At 41.3% G+C, this 21,642-nt stretch overlaps 3 protein-coding genes across 5 annotated transcripts; all 3 read right to left on the minus strand.

Annotated features, from left to right (window-relative positions):
• Positions 1–497: 497 nt before the first annotated feature.
• Positions 498–7,443, minus strand: LOC115742713 (mitogen-activated protein kinase kinase kinase YODA). Of its 2 annotated transcripts, none has more exons than XM_048271875.1 (12): positions 7,182–7,443; positions 5,453–6,097; positions 4,538–5,284; positions 4,278–4,362; positions 4,104–4,172; positions 3,767–3,927; positions 3,610–3,685; positions 3,271–3,330; positions 3,072–3,179; positions 2,732–2,971; positions 1,895–1,986; positions 498–1,700 (listed from the first exon to the last, which is right to left on the minus strand). In XM_048271875.1, exons 2-12 carry the CDS (start codon positions 5,995–5,997, stop codon positions 1,184–1,186), a joined length of 2,700 nt encoding a protein of 899 aa, XP_048127832.1. In that variant the 5' UTR covers positions 5,998–6,097; positions 7,182–7,443; the 3' UTR covers positions 498–1,183. The 2 variants fall into 2 exon arrangements, with proteins under 2 accessions (XP_048127832.1, XP_030533016.1); XM_030677156.2 differs by having other exon boundaries at positions 4,104–4,166; positions 4,275–4,362; positions 5,453–6,288; positions 7,182–7,442.
• Positions 7,444–10,656: 3,213 nt separating this feature from the next.
• LOC115742715 (silicon efflux transporter LSI2-like) lies at positions 10,657–13,916 on the minus strand. 2 transcript variants are annotated; one of them, XM_030677159.2, is made up of 3 exons: positions 12,611–13,916; positions 12,339–12,528; positions 10,657–11,035 (listed from the first exon to the last, which is right to left on the minus strand). In XM_030677159.2, the coding sequence occupies exons 1-3, from the start codon at positions 13,796–13,798 to the stop codon at positions 10,773–10,775; spliced, it is 1,641 nt and encodes a 546-aa protein (XP_030533019.1). In that variant the 5' UTR covers positions 13,799–13,916; the 3' UTR covers positions 10,657–10,772. The 2 variants fall into 2 exon arrangements, with proteins under 2 accessions (XP_030533019.1, XP_048127833.1); XM_048271876.1 differs by having other exon boundaries at positions 10,822–11,035; positions 12,418–12,528.
• A 3,619-nt stretch (positions 13,917–17,535) lies between these two features.
• Positions 17,536–21,348, minus strand: LOC115742716. The gene is made up of 2 exons (XM_030677161.2): positions 20,931–21,348; positions 17,536–19,235 (listed from the first exon to the last, which is right to left on the minus strand). The coding sequence occupies exons 1-2, from the start codon at positions 21,021–21,023 to the stop codon at positions 17,901–17,903; spliced, it is 1,428 nt and encodes a 475-aa protein (XP_030533021.1). The 5' UTR covers positions 21,024–21,348; the 3' UTR covers positions 17,536–17,900.
• Between the last annotated feature and the right edge of the window lie 294 nt (positions 21,349–21,642).

Raw genomic sequence — 21,642 nt, forward strand, 5'->3', positions numbered from 1 at the left:
ATCCAGATCTATCAAGAACTATAATTTTTTTTTTCTATTTTGAATACTTATCAGTATTCCAGGGACAGTACGTCCTATTCACTAGTATTCGGTGCTAAAGTGAAAGTTTTCATGTAAAATTCAATTCTTAAAGTGATATATTTGAAACAATCAATATGAAAAGAAGATAGAAGTCAAGACGAGTACTTTATATGCTGATACTTTTAACTCAATTTATTTGAGTTAGAAAAAGCATCAAATTGCAGAATCCTATGGGTCTGACCCAAGTTGTGGATTTGGTTCCAGGACTCAGAATAATTTATAAGATAACAACTTTTCAATTCCCTTAGCAACTTATTTTTTTTGTCATAATTCTCAGCAACTTAATGTCCGAAAATTTCACTATAGGGATGTAATTTCCTTCCAAAACAGTCAGCAAATGCAACGCATTTGTAGAATCCATCTAGGTCGCCTCGACTCTTTCCCAAAACGCGGAAACCGGTCAGATGCATGGTTGATTTATCTTAACAAACAGAATGAAATCTGATCTCTTAATTCATCTGGGGTCATATTGTACATACAAGAAATGGTACAGAGTGATATATGGTGTTACATACAAGTGAAATGGCTTTGCCAATGATAATAAGCAAGACTTTGCAGGCTCGACAAATCCGCAGCTGCTTCCCGAGCAACTTCTAAAACCTCGACTGAGCTTACCATTATCTGTACATAAGTGTGGACCCCCAAAAAATTAGTCCGAAAGCTGGATGATTTACCAGCTGAAACTTCTCGTTAGTTTAGCATGGCGACCTACCAAACCTGTTCCCCCAAGAGATTCTCATATGATGGACCGTTTTCAAAATCCTGTCGCATGAGCCAAAAGCGCCTCCTGTTGATTGATCGTCATCTATTCATACTCTTACTTTCAAAAGAGTAAAGAGTGTACGGTACCACTTTTTACACCAAGAGGAATGACCCTTCCAGCTTGCGTGCGCCAACTCTGTCAAATAGCTCACCCCAGCTTGCATTTGGACAATCGATAGTAACACATCTCTTGAGCTCTTATTCCAGGAATTCTAAAACCTCCTAGCATCCTTATTCCGAAAAATAGCTCCCTCAGTATCTCACCAATTGAACACAGATAATCCTGTTTAACCAGGCAAGTGAGATGAACTATTGGATGATTCAGCAAAAACACATTGAGTCAAGCACCATTGATCCGGCTAGGCAATGGAGATCTGGGACCAAGATCCAGGGTCAGGTTCGCCTTCACATGATCCCTCAGGAGCTGTTGAGACACGCGATCTGCCAATATCGACTGTCCATCACGTAATTCCCTAGGAGGCGACCTCCCAAATGGCATTCCCACAACACCATTATCAGAGGATGATAGTTCTGGAAAGATCTGAGATCCCAGCTGCAACCCCCGAAAGATTTCTGGGTTCGTGTCATGGTAAGGGGACCCACCAATGTAGTGACTGTTTGAGGGCTTTGGAAAGCTTCCACCTCCCTCATTCAGGTAAAATGATTGCTTCATCTGATGAAATGGGATAGCACCACTACCACCTGTTAAAGGAGTGCATGAGCCTGAAGCAGTTCGTGGGCTAGAAATTGGCGAAGGCGACATTCTTCCGTTGAAATGTTGTGGTGCCCTTGCAGGTAGAAGAGGGCTTCCAACGGGTGAGACTGGACATGATATGTTTCTTGGAATGTGCACATCACTGTGATTGGGATGACAGATTAGAAAAAAGTTCGTCACAAACTATATTGTTGCTTCCAGACACATTAGAAGCAAAATGCTATAGGGAATTATACTCAACAAATACTCGTAATGGATACACATATATACTCTAATGTGCTTCTGCAAGCGTGTTCAGAGAGAGAGAGAGAGAGAGAGAGAGAGAGAGAGACAAACCTAACATGAGGACTAGGTTTTATTATTCTAGATGAATGGACTGCGAGTCTATCAGATTCAAAAGAGGAAGTGTTTCTTTGCTGCCCAATGCCCTGCAAAATATAATTGATTGGTAAAGTCATCTCATAATTCAACCATCTTTGAGGAAGCACCATTTTTGTACCCAATAAAAGCATAAAAAGAATTACAAGGGTCCTAAAGGCCTTGATAAGACTGTCACAGAGTTCATCACATGAACATCGAGAAGTCCTGATATTTCTACAAACTGCTTGATAATGATCATTAAACAGCTGGATGAGCTTTTGGTTCCTTTCATTCTCTATTCTCATAAGAATCCACGCTATTGAACAACCCTTATTTGCTTTTGCGTCTAGTCCATTTACATTATCTCAAAGCATCATAACATGTACAGTGGTCTGTTGCAGCTCTTTCAAGCACCATGAAAATCGTATAGTATGATCTACTGAAAACTACAATTCTGAAATTCCTACTACGAATCATAAATATCAAGTTCCTAACAGAAAACTCTGATTCAGTATGGCCATACTGACACTTTTATCACCTCACAGCAGATATCAGAATGAACCACATAATGCATCCTAGAGAGCAATGCTGTTCATCCTTTCGACTAGATGGACGCACAATCTTGCACTGCAAGGGGGAAACAATGATTCTTCCACAGGAGATTCACAGCTCAAATGACAGCATCAGAAGAATGAGGTAGCATCGCCCAATGAAGCGGCACCCACTATGGTGCAAAGTGTAAGGAAAACAAGGTACCACAAAAATTCCTAGTTTCAGCCCATTATTTGCAAATAAGCTAGTCAGAGAAACTACCATAGGTTTCGTTGGAACTGTAGCCCCAATGTGTGGATCTGAAGGATCAGGCCCCAAAGTCGATCTTTCAAGTGGTGCAGCAAACTTCACAAAAGGATGCTCTAGAAGTTGAGCAGCTGTAGGACGATGTAGTGGATTTCGTTGCAGACACTGCCTCACAAAATTCTTTCCATCATCAGAAAGGTGATCTGGAATTGCTGGGAGTTCCTTGCTATTCCCTATCTTAAACATAGCAGCAACCTATGCATCACACAAAAAGCAAACAAACATCATTCACCTTCAATGTGGAACTTCAAAAATTTGGGGTTCAATTTTATAAGCATCTTTCTGAGTGACCAACCCCTTCATATTGGCTCCAAGGTGGTTTTGTTGTGGCCATTTCCAAGACAGTGCATCCAAGGCTCCATACATCAACAGCAAGATTGCAACCGTTTGAGTTCTTTATAACCTGGGCCAGATATCCAATTTAAACAATTAATTTAGAAAAATCGACGAACAAAGATTTTGTGATTGAGATGCTAATATAGAGAGTAAGTTACCTCAGGGGCCATCCAATACGGGCTTCCCTTAAAAGAAAGTGGACATGACTGTCCAGTTATCTGCAAAATTAAATATAATGGAGATCGTATTAGCAAAGGTGACTTCCAAGCCATGGCGGCCCTTTAGCAAAAGCACAAATAAATACCAGGCATGAGTGATTCACATCACGCAAACAAACATAACAATTTATGAAGAACCATACGAGTATTGTGCTAATAACTCATCCGAGTACATACTTGCCGCCATTCTTTTCTCTCTTTTCACCTAACATATTCTACAAACACATGGCTCCATCGATGCAATTAGCTTAATCAAGTACAGTAAATGTTTTCACTCACATGCTTTGCCATCCCAAAATCTGCCAATTTAACACGGCCATTCGGATCTACTAGTATGTTAGCTCCCTTTATATCCCTGCAGAAGAAAGATGGTCAAGCAAATCTGAAAAGAAGCTTCTGCTTTGGCGTAGTCAAATTAGAAAGAGCTAGTTCTTGCCTGTGAACAGTATTCGTAGCATGCAAATAAGCAAGACCTGACAATATTTGTTGAGTATAACTGCGAATTGCGAGTTCACCGAGTTGTCCATATTCTTGGAGAAGCTTATAAATTGAACCACCAGATACATACTCCAGGTAGATATAGAGTTTGTCGTCCACCTGCTCAACCATTATATCAGAAGTTTCTAAATACATCCAGTACAAAAAGACCCCACCAATGCCATTTCATTAGTCAGGAAAAAAACTGTACTTTATTACATCAGCACCTCGAAAATAGAGGAGTATTGGCATCAAGCCTAGCAAAAAGAAAGGAAAGAACTGAATTATGAACATACTGTTTCTGAACCATAATACTGCACAATATTTGGGTGCTGTAGCCGACTCAATAGAGCAATTTCCTGCAGAGCCCAATAGCATGTTTCAAAGGCTTATGATGGTCCAGAACATGCAAGAAAATTTATAAGAACCAACAGACGTCACAGAGGGACGGAATATGATTAAATTACCTGCATCAACTGTTTTGCACTTTCCCTTGATTTAGCATCATCTGAAAAGAGCGTAACCTCCTTCATTGCACACATTTCCCCACTTTCACTGCAAGAGTCAAACATCAAATGCTCACATTTGTATGACTCTAAATATTCATCTTAACTATTCTGAGTCTACGTTCTCAATGTTCAAATCAGCCCTAGTCTAATCGAATTATCATCAGCTCATATTGTGTGTAAGGGGTTAAACCTATGACAGCAACTGGATGTAACAATATTACCTATTAAAGCCAACATACACGTGCCCAAATGTGCCTCTACCAAGCAACTTTCCCTTTTTCCACCGTGAACCGGGGCTTGCTGGAGTTTCTGACCTTCCTGGACTCCGTGGCACTGAAGGAGATGTAGCAGCAGAATTTGGATGAGAGAAAGGTGAGGAATTTGAAACTGCTACTGGAGGAAGAGGCAGCCGATGACTTTGTTGTTTCCCATCATCAGGCCAGGTTGTCTGTGGCTCAATGGACAACCCTCCTGCCCTGGGATGTGTAGGTGTTACAGCACCACTATGAATACGAGAGCTAGGCCCAGGACTAGCCATCCGTGGACTCGGTATGGGAGAATACTCGGGGCTGCCCCTGCTTTGCTGCCAAAACAACTGTCCTGACATGTCACCTCCCATAGAATTGTGTCCAGAGTTGTGACCAGAACCTGGACTGGAACACTGGCCAGAGCCAGGGCCGAGTAGCGTAATATCTGTATAATGCTTTCCCGACCAGAAAGCTGAATTCACAACTTGATCAGTGCCAAACGCTCTCAATGGGCTTCTGGAAGGACTGGACATGGAGCTGTCTGGAGCACTATATAAAGTCCCGGAGTATGGAAGTTGCAGATTTGGCAAATGACTGTTTAAAGGTCTCTGCTTGGGTGATGCAGGGGAAACATGATTGCTGAGCAAAAGGTTAGCTGGTCTTCTGGCTTCTCTTGGACTTATATGGGCGACAGTAGGCTTCTGATCCTTGAATATCAATCTAAGAGAACAGAATAGAAAATATTTTTTCAAAACACAGACTCATTCTATAAGCAGGGAGGTACACAGATAAACAATTAGAGCGAAAAAACAAATGTTCCAACCAAACTATGGTGATTGTTTCCAACCAAAAAAAAAAAAAAATTGTAAATGCTAGACACAGGCTTGCCTGGAAGGACTGCACGCAGTAGTTCTGGTCCCATTATCACAGTCAGTCGCACAGGGACTAGGCTGCCGGGAGTCCACCGGATCCTCACTATCAATGGAGCCCTCACTGGAAACTGAAGCGGTAACCAAGTCTCCATCTAATTCAGCATGATTTGCCTTGCTCCGTATACATGCAGGTCTGGGGAGAGGTAGAAACAGTTTGGGGCCTTTATCTGACCGAAGTTTTGGAACACTGATCCCAGAATCTGTACGACCTACAGTTGCAGGGTGAGGACCAGGAAGTGGAAGTGGCTGAGCAAGTGGCCTTTCAGCAAAACTTTGACATCTGGAAACTGCCTTCGTAGGAGAAGGTGATCGCGATTCTGCTCGAGATAATGATCCCTTCTCTGAGGCTGTGTCACAATGTCTACGTGATCCTCCTGATCTGATGTTCGCTTTTCCATCAGAAGGATTTTTGATTTTGCGATGAAATGTACCAATGAAACTCTCCTTGTTAGTTTTCTTCTTAGCGTCCTTGGAGGATGACTTCCCCCACCACGGAGGCATCCTTGCACTACGATGCTAGTCACGGTGGCAAGCTAGTTTAAGGAAATCAAACCCATCCATGTACACTTAACTTAGAATTTAGAGCCTCCACGTGATGTCACTGAAAAGACATTGACAATTATCTTTTAGCCACAGCTAAGTCCGGAGCAAATACAAAAGCAAATACACAATGCCTAGGAGGACCGAGCAAGCTTTAAACTGGAGCATGGATGAGCAAAACCAGCAGAAAGAATTGAATGCTCGCTTTGGTTTACTGTGTTCTCAGAACTTCTTGTTCACAGTATGTATATCCTGAACACATGAAACAAGAGCATTTATACATGTAAATACCATGATTTCCAAAAGTAACATAAAAACAAACTAATCACTTGGACTGGAAAATCCACTTGTGCTAGATTATCTAAAGGGTAGTCCTGAAATAGCCCCTCTCTCCAAGATCCAGTAGGTGCAAACAATCAGATAGCCTAGGTTCAGTGTTTCCATACAGAGATTATCTGTTATCCTCCAGATATATAAGAAAAGTAAACAGTATCTCAGAACTAAGCAACACAGTGATGCCTAACTCGCCGGATGGCCCCGACATGGAGAAATTTCAGACGACGATGATCATATTGTGGAATAACTTGACCATTTTGATAAAAGATGCAAGAGTGCAGTACGTCTACATGCCTAGTGTCCATTCCCCTATAGAATCTGTGTTGATTATCACGAAAGAAGGGACTAACAAAAAAGATGCACAATGTTCTTCACTCTGATTCATTAGTAGCATGGATTCACTGAAATTCGCCATTCTCCCATTTAGAGAACAACAAAAGTGCTTTCTTTAACGCATCAAGAATCCCAGAGTGGACGATAAACTCCGAAATTGCTAAACCTTCTTGATCATTCGCACCATAAGTAAACGAACTGTTACTGAAAGACCAGCAAATACAATGCAACTGACGAAATTTTTCAGAAAACAAGAGCACAAACGCGAGATTCCTAAAACACCCACTGTCTTTAGTCATCATCATTTCTCCCGCTACCACACAGCGGACAACGATCTACACCCAATACAGATCTATACACGAACAAAAGCCACAAAATACATACACAAGCAGCTGATTTAGTTGATTCCCCAGGAATTCCCCAGAATTAGAAACAGAAAACACGGAGAAGGAGAAGAAGATGGTTTCACTGCTTACAGCAAAGCCTCAAGCTAAAGAAACCCCGAGCTGAGAGACACTGATCGATTGCCGAAAGATCAAGTTGCAGCGCTCCGAATCTGAAGTAAACAGCTACACGGAAGTGAAATCAAAACCCTAGATACGTGAAGGAATGTGTTGGGAGGAATAAAGTGGGGGAGATTTTGAAGAGGATTTTGCGAATTGCGATTTGCGAGTCTGTGTAGAGATCGCGTACAGAAAGGGACCGAAACAAATGGAGGGGAGAGAGAGAGAGAGAGAGAGAGAGAGACTCTGTCTTAGTTAAGACATAAGTTGTCTCTACTACGTTGATTGGGAGTGGATTTTCTATTCCATGTTTTCTTCCGTAAAAAATATTTTAAAACGGATTATCGTTTTTTCAATTTTTCCGTTTCTCTTTCATTTTTAATTTTTTTTTTTGCCGTATCATTCTCAGATGCGAAATCATTTTTCTCGGCCATTACATTTTTTTTTACTTCACGAAGCTTAAAATAATAATTGACTAAGAATTATGGGACTGAAAAAAAAAAAAATTTCCGTAGCCGCCTTCTCATTTTTCGAAACAAATTTGGCTCTCGGGAGAAAAAATTTATCATCCTCATCATTTTTTTTTTAAATTAAGTGATGATATAGTCTCCGACTCGGTAGGCTTAAGCGGGAGTCCGAGTGACCTGACCATAGCATATTTACGCTTTTGCCCTTGATAGCGGGGCGGAGAAGTGTAATATAAAAAATCTATCAAATACTTAGATAGTAAATACATTTATGTAAACCAAATATTAAGACTTCATCACAACTTGCATAGCTTTGATGCCCATTGTCAATGTAATGCAATAACCATTGCATTCGTTTCATTTGTTTTGCTGAAAAAGTTATTCTTCATTTATATCTCATGAGAAAATAATATTACTTCTCCGCCTGATCATCCAAATGGGCAAACCTAGATCGACCCAGGATAAGCATATCCATCAACAGACAAAAGTATTAAATAAATCTGCATAGTAGGTGAGCCCGACTGAATTGGGCCAAGCTTTACAACTATAGTGCCTTACTTAAGGCTTGCCGAAATATGCTTTTCAGGCACTTGTGGCTCGGGTTGAGTCCTAGCGGGCCGTGAACTGTCAAGTTTACGACAATGTCTACTAATCAAGTTTTAGTGACACCGCTTCGAATCCAAATCAATTAGCTACACAAAAGTGAAATCAAGACCCTAGATATGTGAAGGATTGTCTTAGGAGCAATAAAGTGGGAGAGATTTTGAAGAGGATGTTGCGAATTGCGAGTTTGTGTAGAGATTGCAGCCTACACAAAGGGACCGAAACAAATGGAGAGAGAGAGACCATGTCTTAGTCAAGACATAAGTTCTCGCTACGTTGACTGTCAGTGGATTTTCTATTTCATGTTTGGTCCCCCCGTAAAATATATTTTAAAGCAAGTACCATTTTCAATTTGCACTTTACTCTTCTTCTTTTTTTTTTTTTTTTTGTGCCGTATCATTCTTGGACGCTAAATCAATTTTCTCAGAATTACATTTTTTTAACTTCGTGTCAATTCGAGAAGCTTAAAATAATTATTGACTAAGTATTATGGGACTGGAAAAAATTTCTGTAGCCAGCTTGTCATTTTTCGAAACAAATTTGACTCTTAGGGGAAAAATTATGATCCTCATCAGTTGTTTTTTTTTTTTTTTTGGTTATAAATTGAGTAATGATACAATCTCTGACTAGGTAGGCCGAAGTGGGAGATCGACTGGCTTGGCCACAACACATTAACGCTTTTGCCCTTGATAGCGGGGACGGGGAAGTACAATACAGAAAATGTATCAATACGACATATTCAATATCACAACCGCAGAATATTTACGTAGATAATAAGTATGTATGTATGTATGTATGTATGTATACTCCATCATAACTTGTATAGCTTTGGTTCCTATTGTCCATGTAGTGCAATAACCATTACATTTGTTTAAGTTGTTTTGCTAAAAAGTTATTCGTTTCACTTTCATGTAGCTAATGCACGCTGTCACTTAAACTCGATTAGTGGACATGCTCATAAACTTGGCAGCTCCTGGCATGCTAGGACTCGACCCGAGCCACAAGTGCTCGAAAAGCATATTTCGATAAGGTTTGAGTAAGGTCCGATAGTTATAGAGCCTGCCCGGTTCAATCGGGCTCACCTAATCTGCAGAATCAATATTGTTCTTCGATTTTGCTGTAAGATTCCTATCCGATCTTTTGTTCTCGAGATGAGGGAACAAATTCATAATGATTGAAATATTTGCATGTAGAGTAAATGGTAACATTATCGGTCTGCTTGAACAGAGAATGTGAATATTCGGAGAAGTTGTGCTGCAGATCGATTATCAACCTTGAATGCTGCGGTCCCATCCGTCCTGTCTCATAACCCCGTAGAAGGATCCTCCTCTCCTGAATCAACCACAACCAAGCCCCAGAAAAACAAGTCACGAAAGAACTGAACCCCTACTAGCCTCTGTTCTGCTTGTTTTGTTTTTGTTCTTGTTGTGTTTGTAAGCGATTGAACGTAAACTTCATGCGGAAATTCAATCATAGACGGATATTCGATCTTCATGATTTTCACAATCAATAAGAATAAAGACGTACTTTTGTCCATAGCAATTCTTGAAGAACGACCAATGCAGAAGACAAAGACGATGAAGAATCTGATTTCTCTCCCTTGACCCTCTATTCTTTTACGTTGTTTCTGATGGAGAGAGACAACCGTACCTTACGTAATTAACGTCTGTTCGTTGATAGGGTGGAAAGAGGACCAGACTTCTTTTAAAAAGAAACGTTATTCAGAATGTGCCTCTTCAATAGGTGCCTTCAATCAAAACACGTTAATTGTACCTTTTCAATTGTATCCTTTCGTAACCAACATAAATTAATAATTATAACATGAAATAATTATTAAACCATTATTATAAAATAATATGGGCCACATTTATTTTACAGTGTTATGTTGCTAGTACACTAGATCTTAGTCGGATCTGCTATCCATCTCTTTTGTATTTCTAACTAGGACTGTTAGCACATCTGTTATTTCAAGGCCAAGATGAATGAAGCTATGCTTATCTTCAATGCTTTCGCATACATTTTCTCTGCTCCTGCTATGTTTAACTGTTCTAATCTTTTTGTTAAGATCTTTTTTATCACGACAAAAAGTGGGAGAAAATCTGATATGATATTGGCTGTGAAATACAACTGAAAATAGCACTGATATTCAAGGAGAGATTGTAAGATTCAAGCGAAGGATATATATCGAAACTGTTATCAGTATGGCTGTCGATGATCTATGCTCAATACTCAAATCTTACCAAGATCATTGATACTGGTACTTTTGCACTATACGATCTACAGTACAACTTCTCTAAATATTCACATTCTCTCTTCAAGCAGACTGATACTGTTACCATTTACTTTACATTCAAATAATTCAAACATTATGAATTTGCTCCCTCATCTCCGGAACAAGAGATTGGATGGGAATCTTATAGCAAAACCAGCGGGAGATTGTCTTGATTAAAATAACTAGTGGGCATTCACTAGAGCTGCTATTAGTTACTTCTTGTCATCTTACGAGTGCCAGACCTATAGCAGTCACAATAATGGTGGAAGGGACTCCAAACTTCAAATGGTTCCAGAAGGACAGAGTGTAGCCGAGATCCGGGGCGCGGCGAGCCTGTTCGCACACGATCAAGTTGGCCGCTGATCCGAGCAGCGAGAGATTCCCCGCGACGGTGCTCACCCAAGCTAATATGAGCCACGACTTCTTCTCTTCTGCTGCCGAAATAGCAGCCGCCGACACAGCCACTGGGCCTCCGAGCAAGAGAACTGAAGAGCAAAATGTTGGACACATTAAACTAAAGCAGAAAGGGAAGAAATAAACATAAGAATAGGAACGCGGAGCTTGTGCGGACATGTCAAGATTAGATACAGAAACTAAGGATAACCTTATGGTATTGTTTGAGAGCAAAGGATCGATCAGCGAAATGTCGAATCAACTGTGAAGAATTCTTCAGTCTCACTTAAACAGATGGTGACGACAAATAGGTTCGAGCGATAGACATCAAATCAATAATCGTTAAAAAGGCAAAAGGACACTAGGAGTATTAATATTTATGTACCGCACGATAATATATTATGATAATATATTTTTTTCTATCATTTAAGTGTCAATTTTTTTGAAAAATGATTATTTCAGTATCATCTTCGGTGATCTAAGTCGGAAATCTGACGTGGCACTCGCCGGAGCTACGAAGTTAGCAATAAAAAAAAGTCAAAAACTAAAAAAACTAAAAAATAAGCTAAATAAACTAAAAAAAAGAAGAAGAAAACTTGCAACGGCTAGGGCTTGGAATCCCTCGCAACCACCCCACCATCGCCGGCAATGGTGGTGGATGGCCAGGGGGGTCGTTGGGAGAGGCCTTGCCGGGGTTGGCGAGGCTCGGCCTTGGCCGGCCTCGCCGAGCCATCGTTGGGCAAGACCGGCCGCACCTAGTCACGGCGAGGCCTCGACCGAGCCCCGGCTACCCCACTTGGCCATCCCCCACCCCTTGCCGACCATTGTCGGTGATGGTGGGGCAGTGGCGGCTAGGACTCATAGCCCTCACCGCTGTAACTTCTGCTTCATTTTTTATTTTATTTTATACTTTATTTTTCTGTTTAATTTTAATTTTTTTAAAAAAAAATAAATATTTTTAAGTCGAACAATCCACGTGGGTTGATTTTTTAAAAAAAATTGACACGTAATATTAAAAATTAATAATAATAAAATGTCACGTGTGTTATTTGACCGAATTGTCACTTAAGTGATCCTTTTTTGCTGGAATTGACAATTAGTTGATCGGTTTTATTATTCAATTTGGCACTTAAGTGATTCAAAAAAAATATTGACAATAGAGTAAGTGTTGTACACAAATATTGACACTTTAGGTGTCCTTTTGCCTGGTTAAAAATATGTAAGATTTTAGGCAGTGCATCCATGTTATGCAAGTGGTAATACTTCAAAGCCTCCAAAGATGTTTCTGTCATATGCTGTTTGGTTTGAAGTTTCCTATAGGCACAATAGAAGACATCCCCTAGACCAAGATGTGATCAAGTTGAGTAGGTTCATTCAGGAGTAGCATCGGCATACCAGTTGGCACATTCGAAGCGACATTCGACAAAACCAAAATGACAACAGCAAGAACAGCTATCCCGCTAGCGCGATTGACTTTGGCATGTGGCTCCATCCAGTCCCAGAGGGTGCTCGGAATTCCAGTTCTGTTGAACCCGTCGACCGTGATGAACATTCCGCAGAAGAATATCAACAGAGAGTAGGAGACCTGCTAAAATCACAAAAGAAACAACTTCAAAGTTCCCTTATCGAGAAATCAGGCACATCGAATCCAGGCAGAGAGTATTTACCTTCTCCAGGCAAGGCCGAGCATCTTTAAAATCAAGAACTATGAGGGCCAGGGCGGCGGTAATAGCTGTCCAAGACATACTCAGACCCATCAACAAAGAGATGAGCATACCGACGGTGACAAGATAAACACACGGTTTCCACAAAATCCTCTTATATCTAGAGGCAAGCGTTTCCTTCCCGTCCGAACACTTCACTGGAAACACATCTTTCATCCCGGTGACGGATATGACTACCTTGGAAGGAACCGTTTCATCCATTTCCTGAGAAGTGCCATCAGGAAGTGTCTCTTTCGATGCGATTGAGTTCCTCGCTGACGGAGGCGCACTGCTCGAGACCTGATGAATTTCATTCTCATTTGAAGTAAACTGGTTTCTAAGCGACTTGACATGATTTGCATTCACGGTTGCAGGAGGGCTCTGTATGTCCATTGGCTCGAACCTGGAGTTCCGTTCTTGCGAGTCTAGGGATGTGACGTGCAACATTGTGGCGGGCGAAAACCGATGAGAACTCACATCTTCCTCGGCCACTACTCCAACAGCTGCAACTACTTCATCCTTTTGAATGGACAGTAGCTTCCAGTACATGCATAGAAGAATCAGCGCATTGACAAGAATCCCGATCAGCATTGCAGGAAGAAGTCCGACAAGAAAACTCCCAAATGAGATCTTACTCCGAACAGCTATGACTAAATTTTGAGGATTCCCAATGGGAGTCGCCGAAGACCCAATATTGGCACTTGAGGCGAGGGCAAGTAAAAATGGATGCGGCGGGAGATTGTGTTGCCTGGCAATCTTGAGCACGAACTCAGTCAGAACAATACAAGACGTATCATTTGTGAAGAGAGCACTCGAAATGGCAGAGATCAAGCAAATCCGACAAAGCAAGTCTCGTGCTCCTTTGCTTTTCCAGGAGAGCAACTTACCGAGATGCTTGAACATATCGGCCTTTTCCAGATAGGCGCTAACCACCATCATCCCAAAGAGAAGGCCGAGGATTGGGAGGTCAATCGCAGCGTAAGCTTGATCTGGGGTTATGACCCGAAAAATCACCATAAGCATCGCTCCAAGGAGTGACCCTGCAGTTCTTCCTACAGGTAGGAATGGCACGGATGGGAAAACGGCCAACACCCAGAATATCGCAAAGGCAATTGACCCGAGAATCACTTTTTCAGTAGAAGCAAGTGCCATTTTTGGAAGATCTACAAGTCTCCTGAAGTCAAAACTTCAATTGGCGAGGATATTAATTGCTATGAACTTCACCAGAGTCATCCCGACAGGATACCAGAATCCAGCACACAGACTGTTAACCTCTGCAGCCTCCAAAACCTTTCTAGGACTGAAAAACAAGTAATAATTAGTTACGAGGTTAGATTGCCATCTCTTCCCGGAAAGAGAGCCCATCAATGAACTCTGTATTTGTGTCTGTGGGAAAGAACTGAAGCCAACTTTAAATTTGAACTGCTGTCTGCTGTTCTTTTTCACTAGAAAACGAATCTCGAGAGCAATCTCGAGCGCAAGGGACAGAACTCAAAAAAACTTCGATCAACTCCAGGAATCTTGTCAGTTACATAATAAGTAAGAAAGCATAACCATAAGAAATCAAGGAAAACTGGCAAATCCCACTTTTCTGGTAATCCCGTTACTCACAAACCACAAATCAGTCTACTCCAGTAAAGTGTCAACTATAACACAGCTGACTTTGGGACACATCCCAACGAAGACAGCATCAAAGTAGCGACATGAGAGGGATGATAAGACCGTGCCAGAGCTCGAAAACGGGCGTGTTAATCCAAGAAAAAAATTGCAGGTGCCGAACAGCGTGAGAAAAAAGAAAGAGAACATCGTAACTTGTGAAGCTGCAAAATTTACCTCGCCCTTTTGATCGTTATCAAGTCCCAAATCACAGTGAAGCGTTCAGCAAAAATTTGGTTCCCAGTGATCGAAAGCTCGAGAAGAAAGTTGCCTGGAGGCATTGATGTCCAAGCAAATGTTTGATGAGCTCACAACCGGAGGAGAGGAATTCTGACTCATCATCGCACGACTTTTTGCGCAGAATGTTGCTCCTCATCAGCTTGCACTGACCCCGTACATATAATTCAATAGAAAATCAAGAGAAAGCGGCACGTCCTGACATGAGAACCTTAGCTCGGAACTTTACTTGCGCCTCCGGTCCCCGTCTCCGCACGGCAAATTTGAACCTTGGAAGAGGCCTTCCCCGAGCAGACACGTGTAACTCGGACCACATTCTCAAACCTGCACTGAGAATTTTTCATTTCTAGTGCTCCAATGCCCTTTCCTCAAACACTGTTGGATTGGCTTACCTTCGAGCGATGTCAAATTACGAGAAATTAAAGAATCACAGGTTCGAGCACGAACAGGACATGACCCAATGATTTGGATTTCCTTTATTTATCTTGCTTTTCACGGGAGATATGTGAGAGGAGTCTTTGTATTTAGTGTAAATGACACAAACAATCCTTGAATTTTTGGCCAAATATGTAATGTGATAACTGAACTTTAAATTTACTCAACGTTATCATTGAACTTTAGCTCGATGTACCATATCATCTCTAAACTTTTAATTTATTCAAACTGTGGTTCTGAACTTTTGGTACATATTTTGCTTAGTCTTTAAATTGTATAAAAATGTTCAATGTTGCCATTAAACTTGAATTAATGGAAGGAAAACATTGAATATTTTCATACAATTCAGGAACCACGTTGAACAAATAAAAATTCAGGGATGACAATGTGCATTAGACTAAATTTCATGGACCACATTGAACAAATTTAAAGTTTAGGGACTACATTGCACATTGAGCCAAAATTTATGGATCATTTGTGTTATTATTCCTTATATTTATTTGTTCCTCTTGATCTCTAAAGTCCGTCTTAATAATGGAAATACTCGATCTCGAATATCAACCACACTTTCAACAGCGACCGTTACAATCAAAGGCGAAATGTATTTTCAATGGCTTTTGTTCGCACTATAGGACCTGGATGAACCCCTTCAACGCATACGCATGGATGTTCTTCTATTTTTCCTTATCAAGAAATGAGAAAAGATTAGACTAGTCCTTTAAAAATTTCTAGGAAGATATTGACAATATTGTGTACATCTGTACACAACACCTAAATGGACTCGGTGGGCGTTAGCTGACTGCTGGCTGATGATTGTTTTCATTCGGGTTATCAACACGTTGTTGATAACGATCGATTAGGATGTGGCCAATTTTAATAGGCAGCGAATCAGGAGGAGGTCGAAAATGAAATGCTCCTACCTGATTTTGGTCTGGCAATGGAGAACTCAAGCGAGATGAAGGGAAATTCTCTCTCGAGGTCAGTACAGACTTCCTGGCTTTTGAACGTTCTTCCGTGAAAAATTAATTTACACGAAGGGAGGATTACGGAGATGATGCATTCGCGGAAATGAAATGACCAAACATGTTTGACCAAAAAAAATGACAAAAAAAAAAGAAGAACCAAACATTTACTTATACATGTACAGGTACCAGCTACCGATAGACCATATAGTAGGACTCCATTTCGATTTGTTTCACAAAAATTGAGTGATTTAGTAAACATTTTCCCGAGAATGATCGCACGTATTGCTTGAAATAATTAGTTAATGAAAAATATCTTCATTATCAACAATAATTTATGTCTAAATATTTACATAGACAATAAAAATATTTGTGGTTCGTTTATTTTTATAAGCGATATAAGCGATTATTTTTCGGAAAATATTTTCAAATCACCCATTTTCCGTGAAACTAAACAAGTGTTACCTAAGCATGCAGACATTTGCATGAGGCACACCAAATGAACCAAACACACCTCCACCTTGGCAAGACATTGTTTCTCTTGAAAAATTCTCATGAGTCGCGGCTACGATGAAGAAGTGGACTACAATACATTCTCTTTACTCAAAAAGGACTGCATTTCTACTTGCGGGACTCATCCCCACGCCCTTACAAGTTTCTGAATGAGCTTCGCTTCATTGCTGATTCAGTTCACTCATGTTGTTCTCCTCATTCATTTTGAAAGCAAAATTAGCATTCTGTCCGCTACCGGCAAAATAGCTCCGAATCCTTAGGGAATGATGAAATTATTAATCAGATACAACTACAAGCGTCCAAGTCGGTCCGTCTTTGATTTAGAGTGAAACAATTCTGTCAAAGCTAGGCCATGATGGTCTATGACCGCAAAGAATATAAACAACAGCTCAGATAGCTAGAGGGCGTCAAATATCATCTATTAACACGGGGCCACAGGCTTTATAATACATGCAGGCAAGAAAAGGCAAACATGACAGCTAACAGCTAGAGATTATCTGGAAACCACAGAATATCACTATATCACAGCATTGAGCAACTTCACAGAACAAAGGCCTCACTCACCCAGACAATAAAACCTGGTCAAATCGATCGTCAATGATTCTTTCTAGTTTCTATAGCCTTGGTAGTTAGAAGGACTCGCTCTTGGCAAACAGAAGTAAGGATCTACATTTACCGGTTTACACTGATCTAATAGGATTCTCATCCACACGAGACTAATGCTTATGAAACAACACTCAGGAATGTCATTGCTGATCAAAAGGGAAGTACTGACTGTAAATATCTCGAGAAGACGCATGTTATTAACATCAGATTAGAGGTGTGATGGGAAGAAAAGTAGACCCCAATCTTTACAGATAAGCCTGGAATATAGTGAGTGAACCACTATTATTGAGTTCCTGGGCATCTCTATCAAACGTAAAAGACGCAACGATAGAAGCAACCGTTCCAGATGGATAACGAGTCAAAAGCATCATGAACAGTTACCGGTAATCTGATTGACACTGGCTGGTCCTTCCACTGTTGAGCCTACCCACCTTCAATCAGAAATAGAGAATACATCTTTCTTTCTTTTTTGGTCAAAAGAGAATACATCTTTCTTACCAAGTAAAAGATAAGGAATTATTGATCCGTTCTTGAAATGTTCCCCTTGGTAATGCACATGTCTAGAACAAATGACCCTGAATGCCATGTCTGTATCTCATATATATTATCCCTACTTTTCTGCCCAAAAAACTGACAGACGATACAGTATTAGTTCTTGCACAAACGATCCTAGTAATTCTACATTGTTTTTGAGCGACGAACATCCCACTAATCATCCATCCAATCCCAAGCTATGCACATGTGCCAAAGAATTGTCTACTTCAACAAATGTTGAACCGCTCATGAGAAGCGTACTTCCTTTTAAGCTCATGAGTTGATAGGAAAGACAAAACTCTCAATCGGTGTCAGCTAACTTCCGGTTGCAGGAAAGGCAAGAAAGACCATTTGCTTTCGGGCTTAGCTTCCTTCACAGCAATGTTGTCATTGGCCCACCATTCCGACCTGATAGCAGATTGCTTATGGAGATTTCTATCAGAATTATCAAAGTTGAACTCTTTCACTGAACCAAGTTTGTTCAGACAATGCTTTTGGCAGAAACCTCTGCCCGTCTCTCCCGGAGCTTTTTCAGCTTTTCCATCTGCACCTTCCGTAACGCACTTCTCGCAGCTATTCTCAGCATCCATTTGAATTCTACCTCTTTCAGTGGTACTTCCTGCCACTATTTCCTGCGAATATTCCCGATCAATAGAAGTAGCTGATTTACTTTCAAGACAACGGGCCACGTCCTCACAAGTCAACTCAAATGAAATTCTGTGATGAACTACAGGCTCCTCATGTACAGATGCATCCTCAGTGCTCATCTGTTCATCGATCGGAATATCACCATCTCGAGATGGAGGACCCACTCCATTAGGCGTCAAACATCCAGAACCTAATCTGGAACCTCGTCCGGCACCATCAGGAGTCAAAGCACCAGAACCAAGCCTTGAGCCCAGCACTGGACCATCTGGTGTTAAGGATCCTGAGCCTAGCCTTGAACCACACTTACGAGTGTTAAAGTGTTCAAAGCCCAACAGTTTAGGAGCTTCTCCAATTCGAAACCCAAAAACTGGGTATTTACCAGGGAAAGGAGAAGAGGTTCCAGAATTAGAAACCGTAGAACCTGGAGACACAAATTTGCCACCCGGGCTTCCTGGATAAATTTGGTAAGGCTGAAACTCACACTGAGATAATGAAAACTTCTGTTTAGGCCCACTATTTCTTCGCGCACGTTCCAATGAAGAAGTCAGTAACTGAGCAAACGGCACTTCAGGGGAAGAAGGTGTAGTCGCTTGCAGTGATTCAGGAGGTGGAGTGAAAGAAGCCGTTGATGGTTCTGTGGTGAAGGTAGAAAATACAGGTGGTGACACCAACTGTGTTTCATAAGCATAAGGGCCGACTGAGAAAATAGAAGGAGGGCCACAAGGAGAGTGGCTGACGGCTAGGGCAGCTAGTGATACTAATCCAACTGGTGACTGGGAGACTGAAGGAGGATCCGATTGTACAATAGATATAGGTGAAGAGGGAGGAGCTATGAACGGCAGCACGATGGCAGTTGAAGGTGGTAGATTCTCTGCAGCAGGTACTTCAGCACTGGGGCCTACTGGTTCAGGGACAAGAACGGCATGGCCTATCTGTTTGCTATTTTTCTGATACCCAAAACACCAGTATAGGCTCAAGCAGCTTCCCCATCTTCTTTTCTGGAATCAATAGCATAAAGAGGGAATTCAGGAAAAAAGCATATAAAATTACAAAGATTCACCATTATTTTTCCACTAAACAATCATCTGTTAGAGACACTCAGCTTGAGATGATATCAAGCTCATGATTTGATTAATGTGAGCGCATACTTCTGTTATACAAACTTACAAGGCCTGACCAATTGTACACAGAGACCTCGATATAGTTGAATAATGAGGGAAGAAAGGAGGGATATTGGAAAAGAAGAGACCCAAAAATGGGCTACCACACTTCTCAATATCTCCTGGCCTCATGCCCTTCATTCTAGAGAGAAAAATCCATTTGCGAATGAATCACTAAAAGTTGTTCCCCGGAGCAAAATATGGCAAGGTCGAAAGGAATTTTGATGAAGAAACATTTCTAACTGAGCTAACAAAGTATTGGCTAGTCATTTGAGTATCCTTTTATCAGAAATATTACACTCAACAACCTCTGGAACATATTTGCGGAATGGCAATATGTTTTCTAAAATAGAGTTCTGCCAGCAGTCATGAAAGCTCATCCTCAAATTTATTTGGATGTCTCAGAATCACTATTTTCAAATTGGCCATCACCTTCAGGGACATTAGGAAAGAAAATCAAATTAGGCAGTTGGTCAGATATAGCCAGATAGACCCTTGTCAACAGCGTCTCACCTAGACCAACACTACCAGTTGGTGTTGCATTGACAGCACTACATACCTCATTCGGTTAACAGAAAATGAAGTTATTTCTAGAACACCAATATGACCAACACAGTCGGGGTAGCGCTTGCTTTCGTAAGGTAGGATTTTTTTTATACCCCGAACATGACTAGCCAATTGGTCCAAAAAAGTGAATTCAGTCTGTGAACATTCACATGAAGGTTAGTTACTATGCTACTAGTAGTACTAGGTGGAAGACCAGAGAGACTAGTACTTGCAATTTGCAACTATAAGTAATACAAGCTTCACAAGCATTCTAGGCTTTGCTACTAGCTAATGGTTGCCACAAAATGGAGGACGAGGCAATAAAAAATAGGCGATTCGGACAGTGGACTAGTTTAATCATCGGGAAAGGAGAAACAGATGAAACGGGTTGTTTTCTGTATATATAAATAATCATAAAGCTAAAGCTAAAAAAGTAAAATGATTAGTGAGCTGCTTCTTTTTCCAATTTTTAGTACACAGAGGCCACTAGATTTCCATTTTCCTTTTTTGATGAGGACCACGTCCACGAGAGGTTCAACAGTCAATTGACTCGCTATTGATTTCTGAACCATCATAGCTTTTCTCTCATCGTATCTTTCCTCCCGGTAAACAAAAGGGAGAGATGAAGGAAAAACTTGAGAGAAAAAGAAAAACTAGGCAGCCAAGGAATCCTAAAGCAATCTGATGTATTCGAACTCGGTGCACTTCGACACGAATTTGAGCAAACTGAGGAATCCAACAACCGACGACTCCACAGGCGCAACCATCGAACCAAAGCGAAATAACATTGCGGATTCCCAAAACATAGAAAGCCATGGGAGTACTAAAAACTCAGAGACGAAACAATAGGATGACCCAAGGATCGTCGTCCACACGGCTCTCAAAGTCGAGCAGAAGCTCGCCACGAACCATCTCTCTCTCTCTCTCTCTCTCTCTCTCTCCACACACACACACACACGCATCCAGATACCTATTCTACAGTCTTACCTGAACAGCGGCAGGTTGCGCGCGAGCCTCGGCGGTGACGATCGCCGCGGCGGCGGCGTTCACGGTGTCGAAGCTGCTGTTGGCGGTCCTCATACTTGTCGACGAAGCCAAAGACGCTGGAGCATGGAGGTTCGCTGGGATTCGATCTGGAAATGGCAAAATCGGAGGTATGTACAGGAAGGAAGCCACAGAGGCAAAGCTCTCTCTCTCTCTCTCTCTCTCTCTAGGTTCGGTTCACTCTCTCTCTAGGCTCGTGTGTCGTTATCCTTCTTCCCTCATTTAATAATTGCAGCTTCGCCACAGGAAAGATGATTACGACGGCCTCCCACACCATTGCTGCATTATTATCATTGTTAAATCCTTCCCCTTCTTTTTCGGCTCGACGTGGAGCTGAGCTCGCTCCCTGACATTGACCGCGAATCTACCTCCTCCAAATCTTCCATCGCAGTGAAATTATACAAAAAAAAAAAAAAACAATTTTTTCTCAAAGCGAAGGACGTCAAATTAGCGACTGCGAGTCGCTCCACCATCTCCACAGGTGGACGTGAGGTCACAGCCGTTGAACTTCGTACAAGTGAATGGACGGACCAGATACGATCACAGTGTACGTTGTTTCCTCTTCTTCTTCTTTTTATGGCTAATAAGGACTAAGGAGGCAGATTGATTTTAAATCTGACGGTCCCCGTTCCCGTGTGCCTACAAGGAGGTGATT

Source organism: Rhodamnia argentea, chromosome 10, assembly GCF_020921035.1.
Source record: "Rhodamnia argentea isolate NSW1041297 chromosome 10, ASM2092103v1, whole genome shotgun sequence".
NCBI classification, from domain to species: domain Eukaryota; kingdom Viridiplantae; phylum Streptophyta; class Magnoliopsida; order Myrtales; family Myrtaceae; genus Rhodamnia; species Rhodamnia argentea.

Excerpts from the sequence above, each read along its gene's own strand:
- LOC115742716 (XM_030677161.2), bottom strand. The coding sequence starts at position 21,023 with ATGAGGACCGCCAACAGCAGCTTCGACACCGTGAACGCCGCCGCCGCG. Across the intron at positions 19,236-20,930 it reads CGCAACCTGCCGCTGTTCAG|AAAAGAAGATGGGGAAGCTG; the intron begins GTAAGACTGTAG and ends TATTGATTCCAG.
- LOC115742713 (XM_048271875.1), bottom strand. The coding sequence starts at position 5,997 with ATGCCTCCGTGGTGGGGGAAGTCATCCTCCAAGGACGCTAAGAAGAAA. Across the intron at positions 4,173-4,277 it reads AAAGTGCAAAACAGTTGATG|CTGCAGGAAATTGCTCTATT; the intron begins CAGGTAATTTAA and ends TGCTATTGGGCT. Across the intron at positions 2,972-3,071 it reads CTTGGAGCCAATATGAAGGG|GTTGCTGCTATGTTTAAGAT; the intron begins GTTGGTCACTCA and ends TGTGATGCATAG.
- LOC115742715 (XM_030677159.2), bottom strand. The coding sequence starts at position 13,798 with ATGGCACTTGCTTCTACTGAAAAAGTGATTCTCGGGTCAATTGCCTTT. Across the intron at positions 12,529-12,610 it reads CTCGGCCTTGCCTGGAGAAG|GTCTCCTACTCTCTGTTGAT; the intron begins GTAAATACTCTC and ends TGATTTTAGCAG. Across the intron at positions 11,036-12,338 it reads CGCTTCGAATGTGCCAACTG|TTCTCTTGCTCGGAGGCCCA; the intron begins GTATGCCGATGC and ends TTTGCTCTTCAG.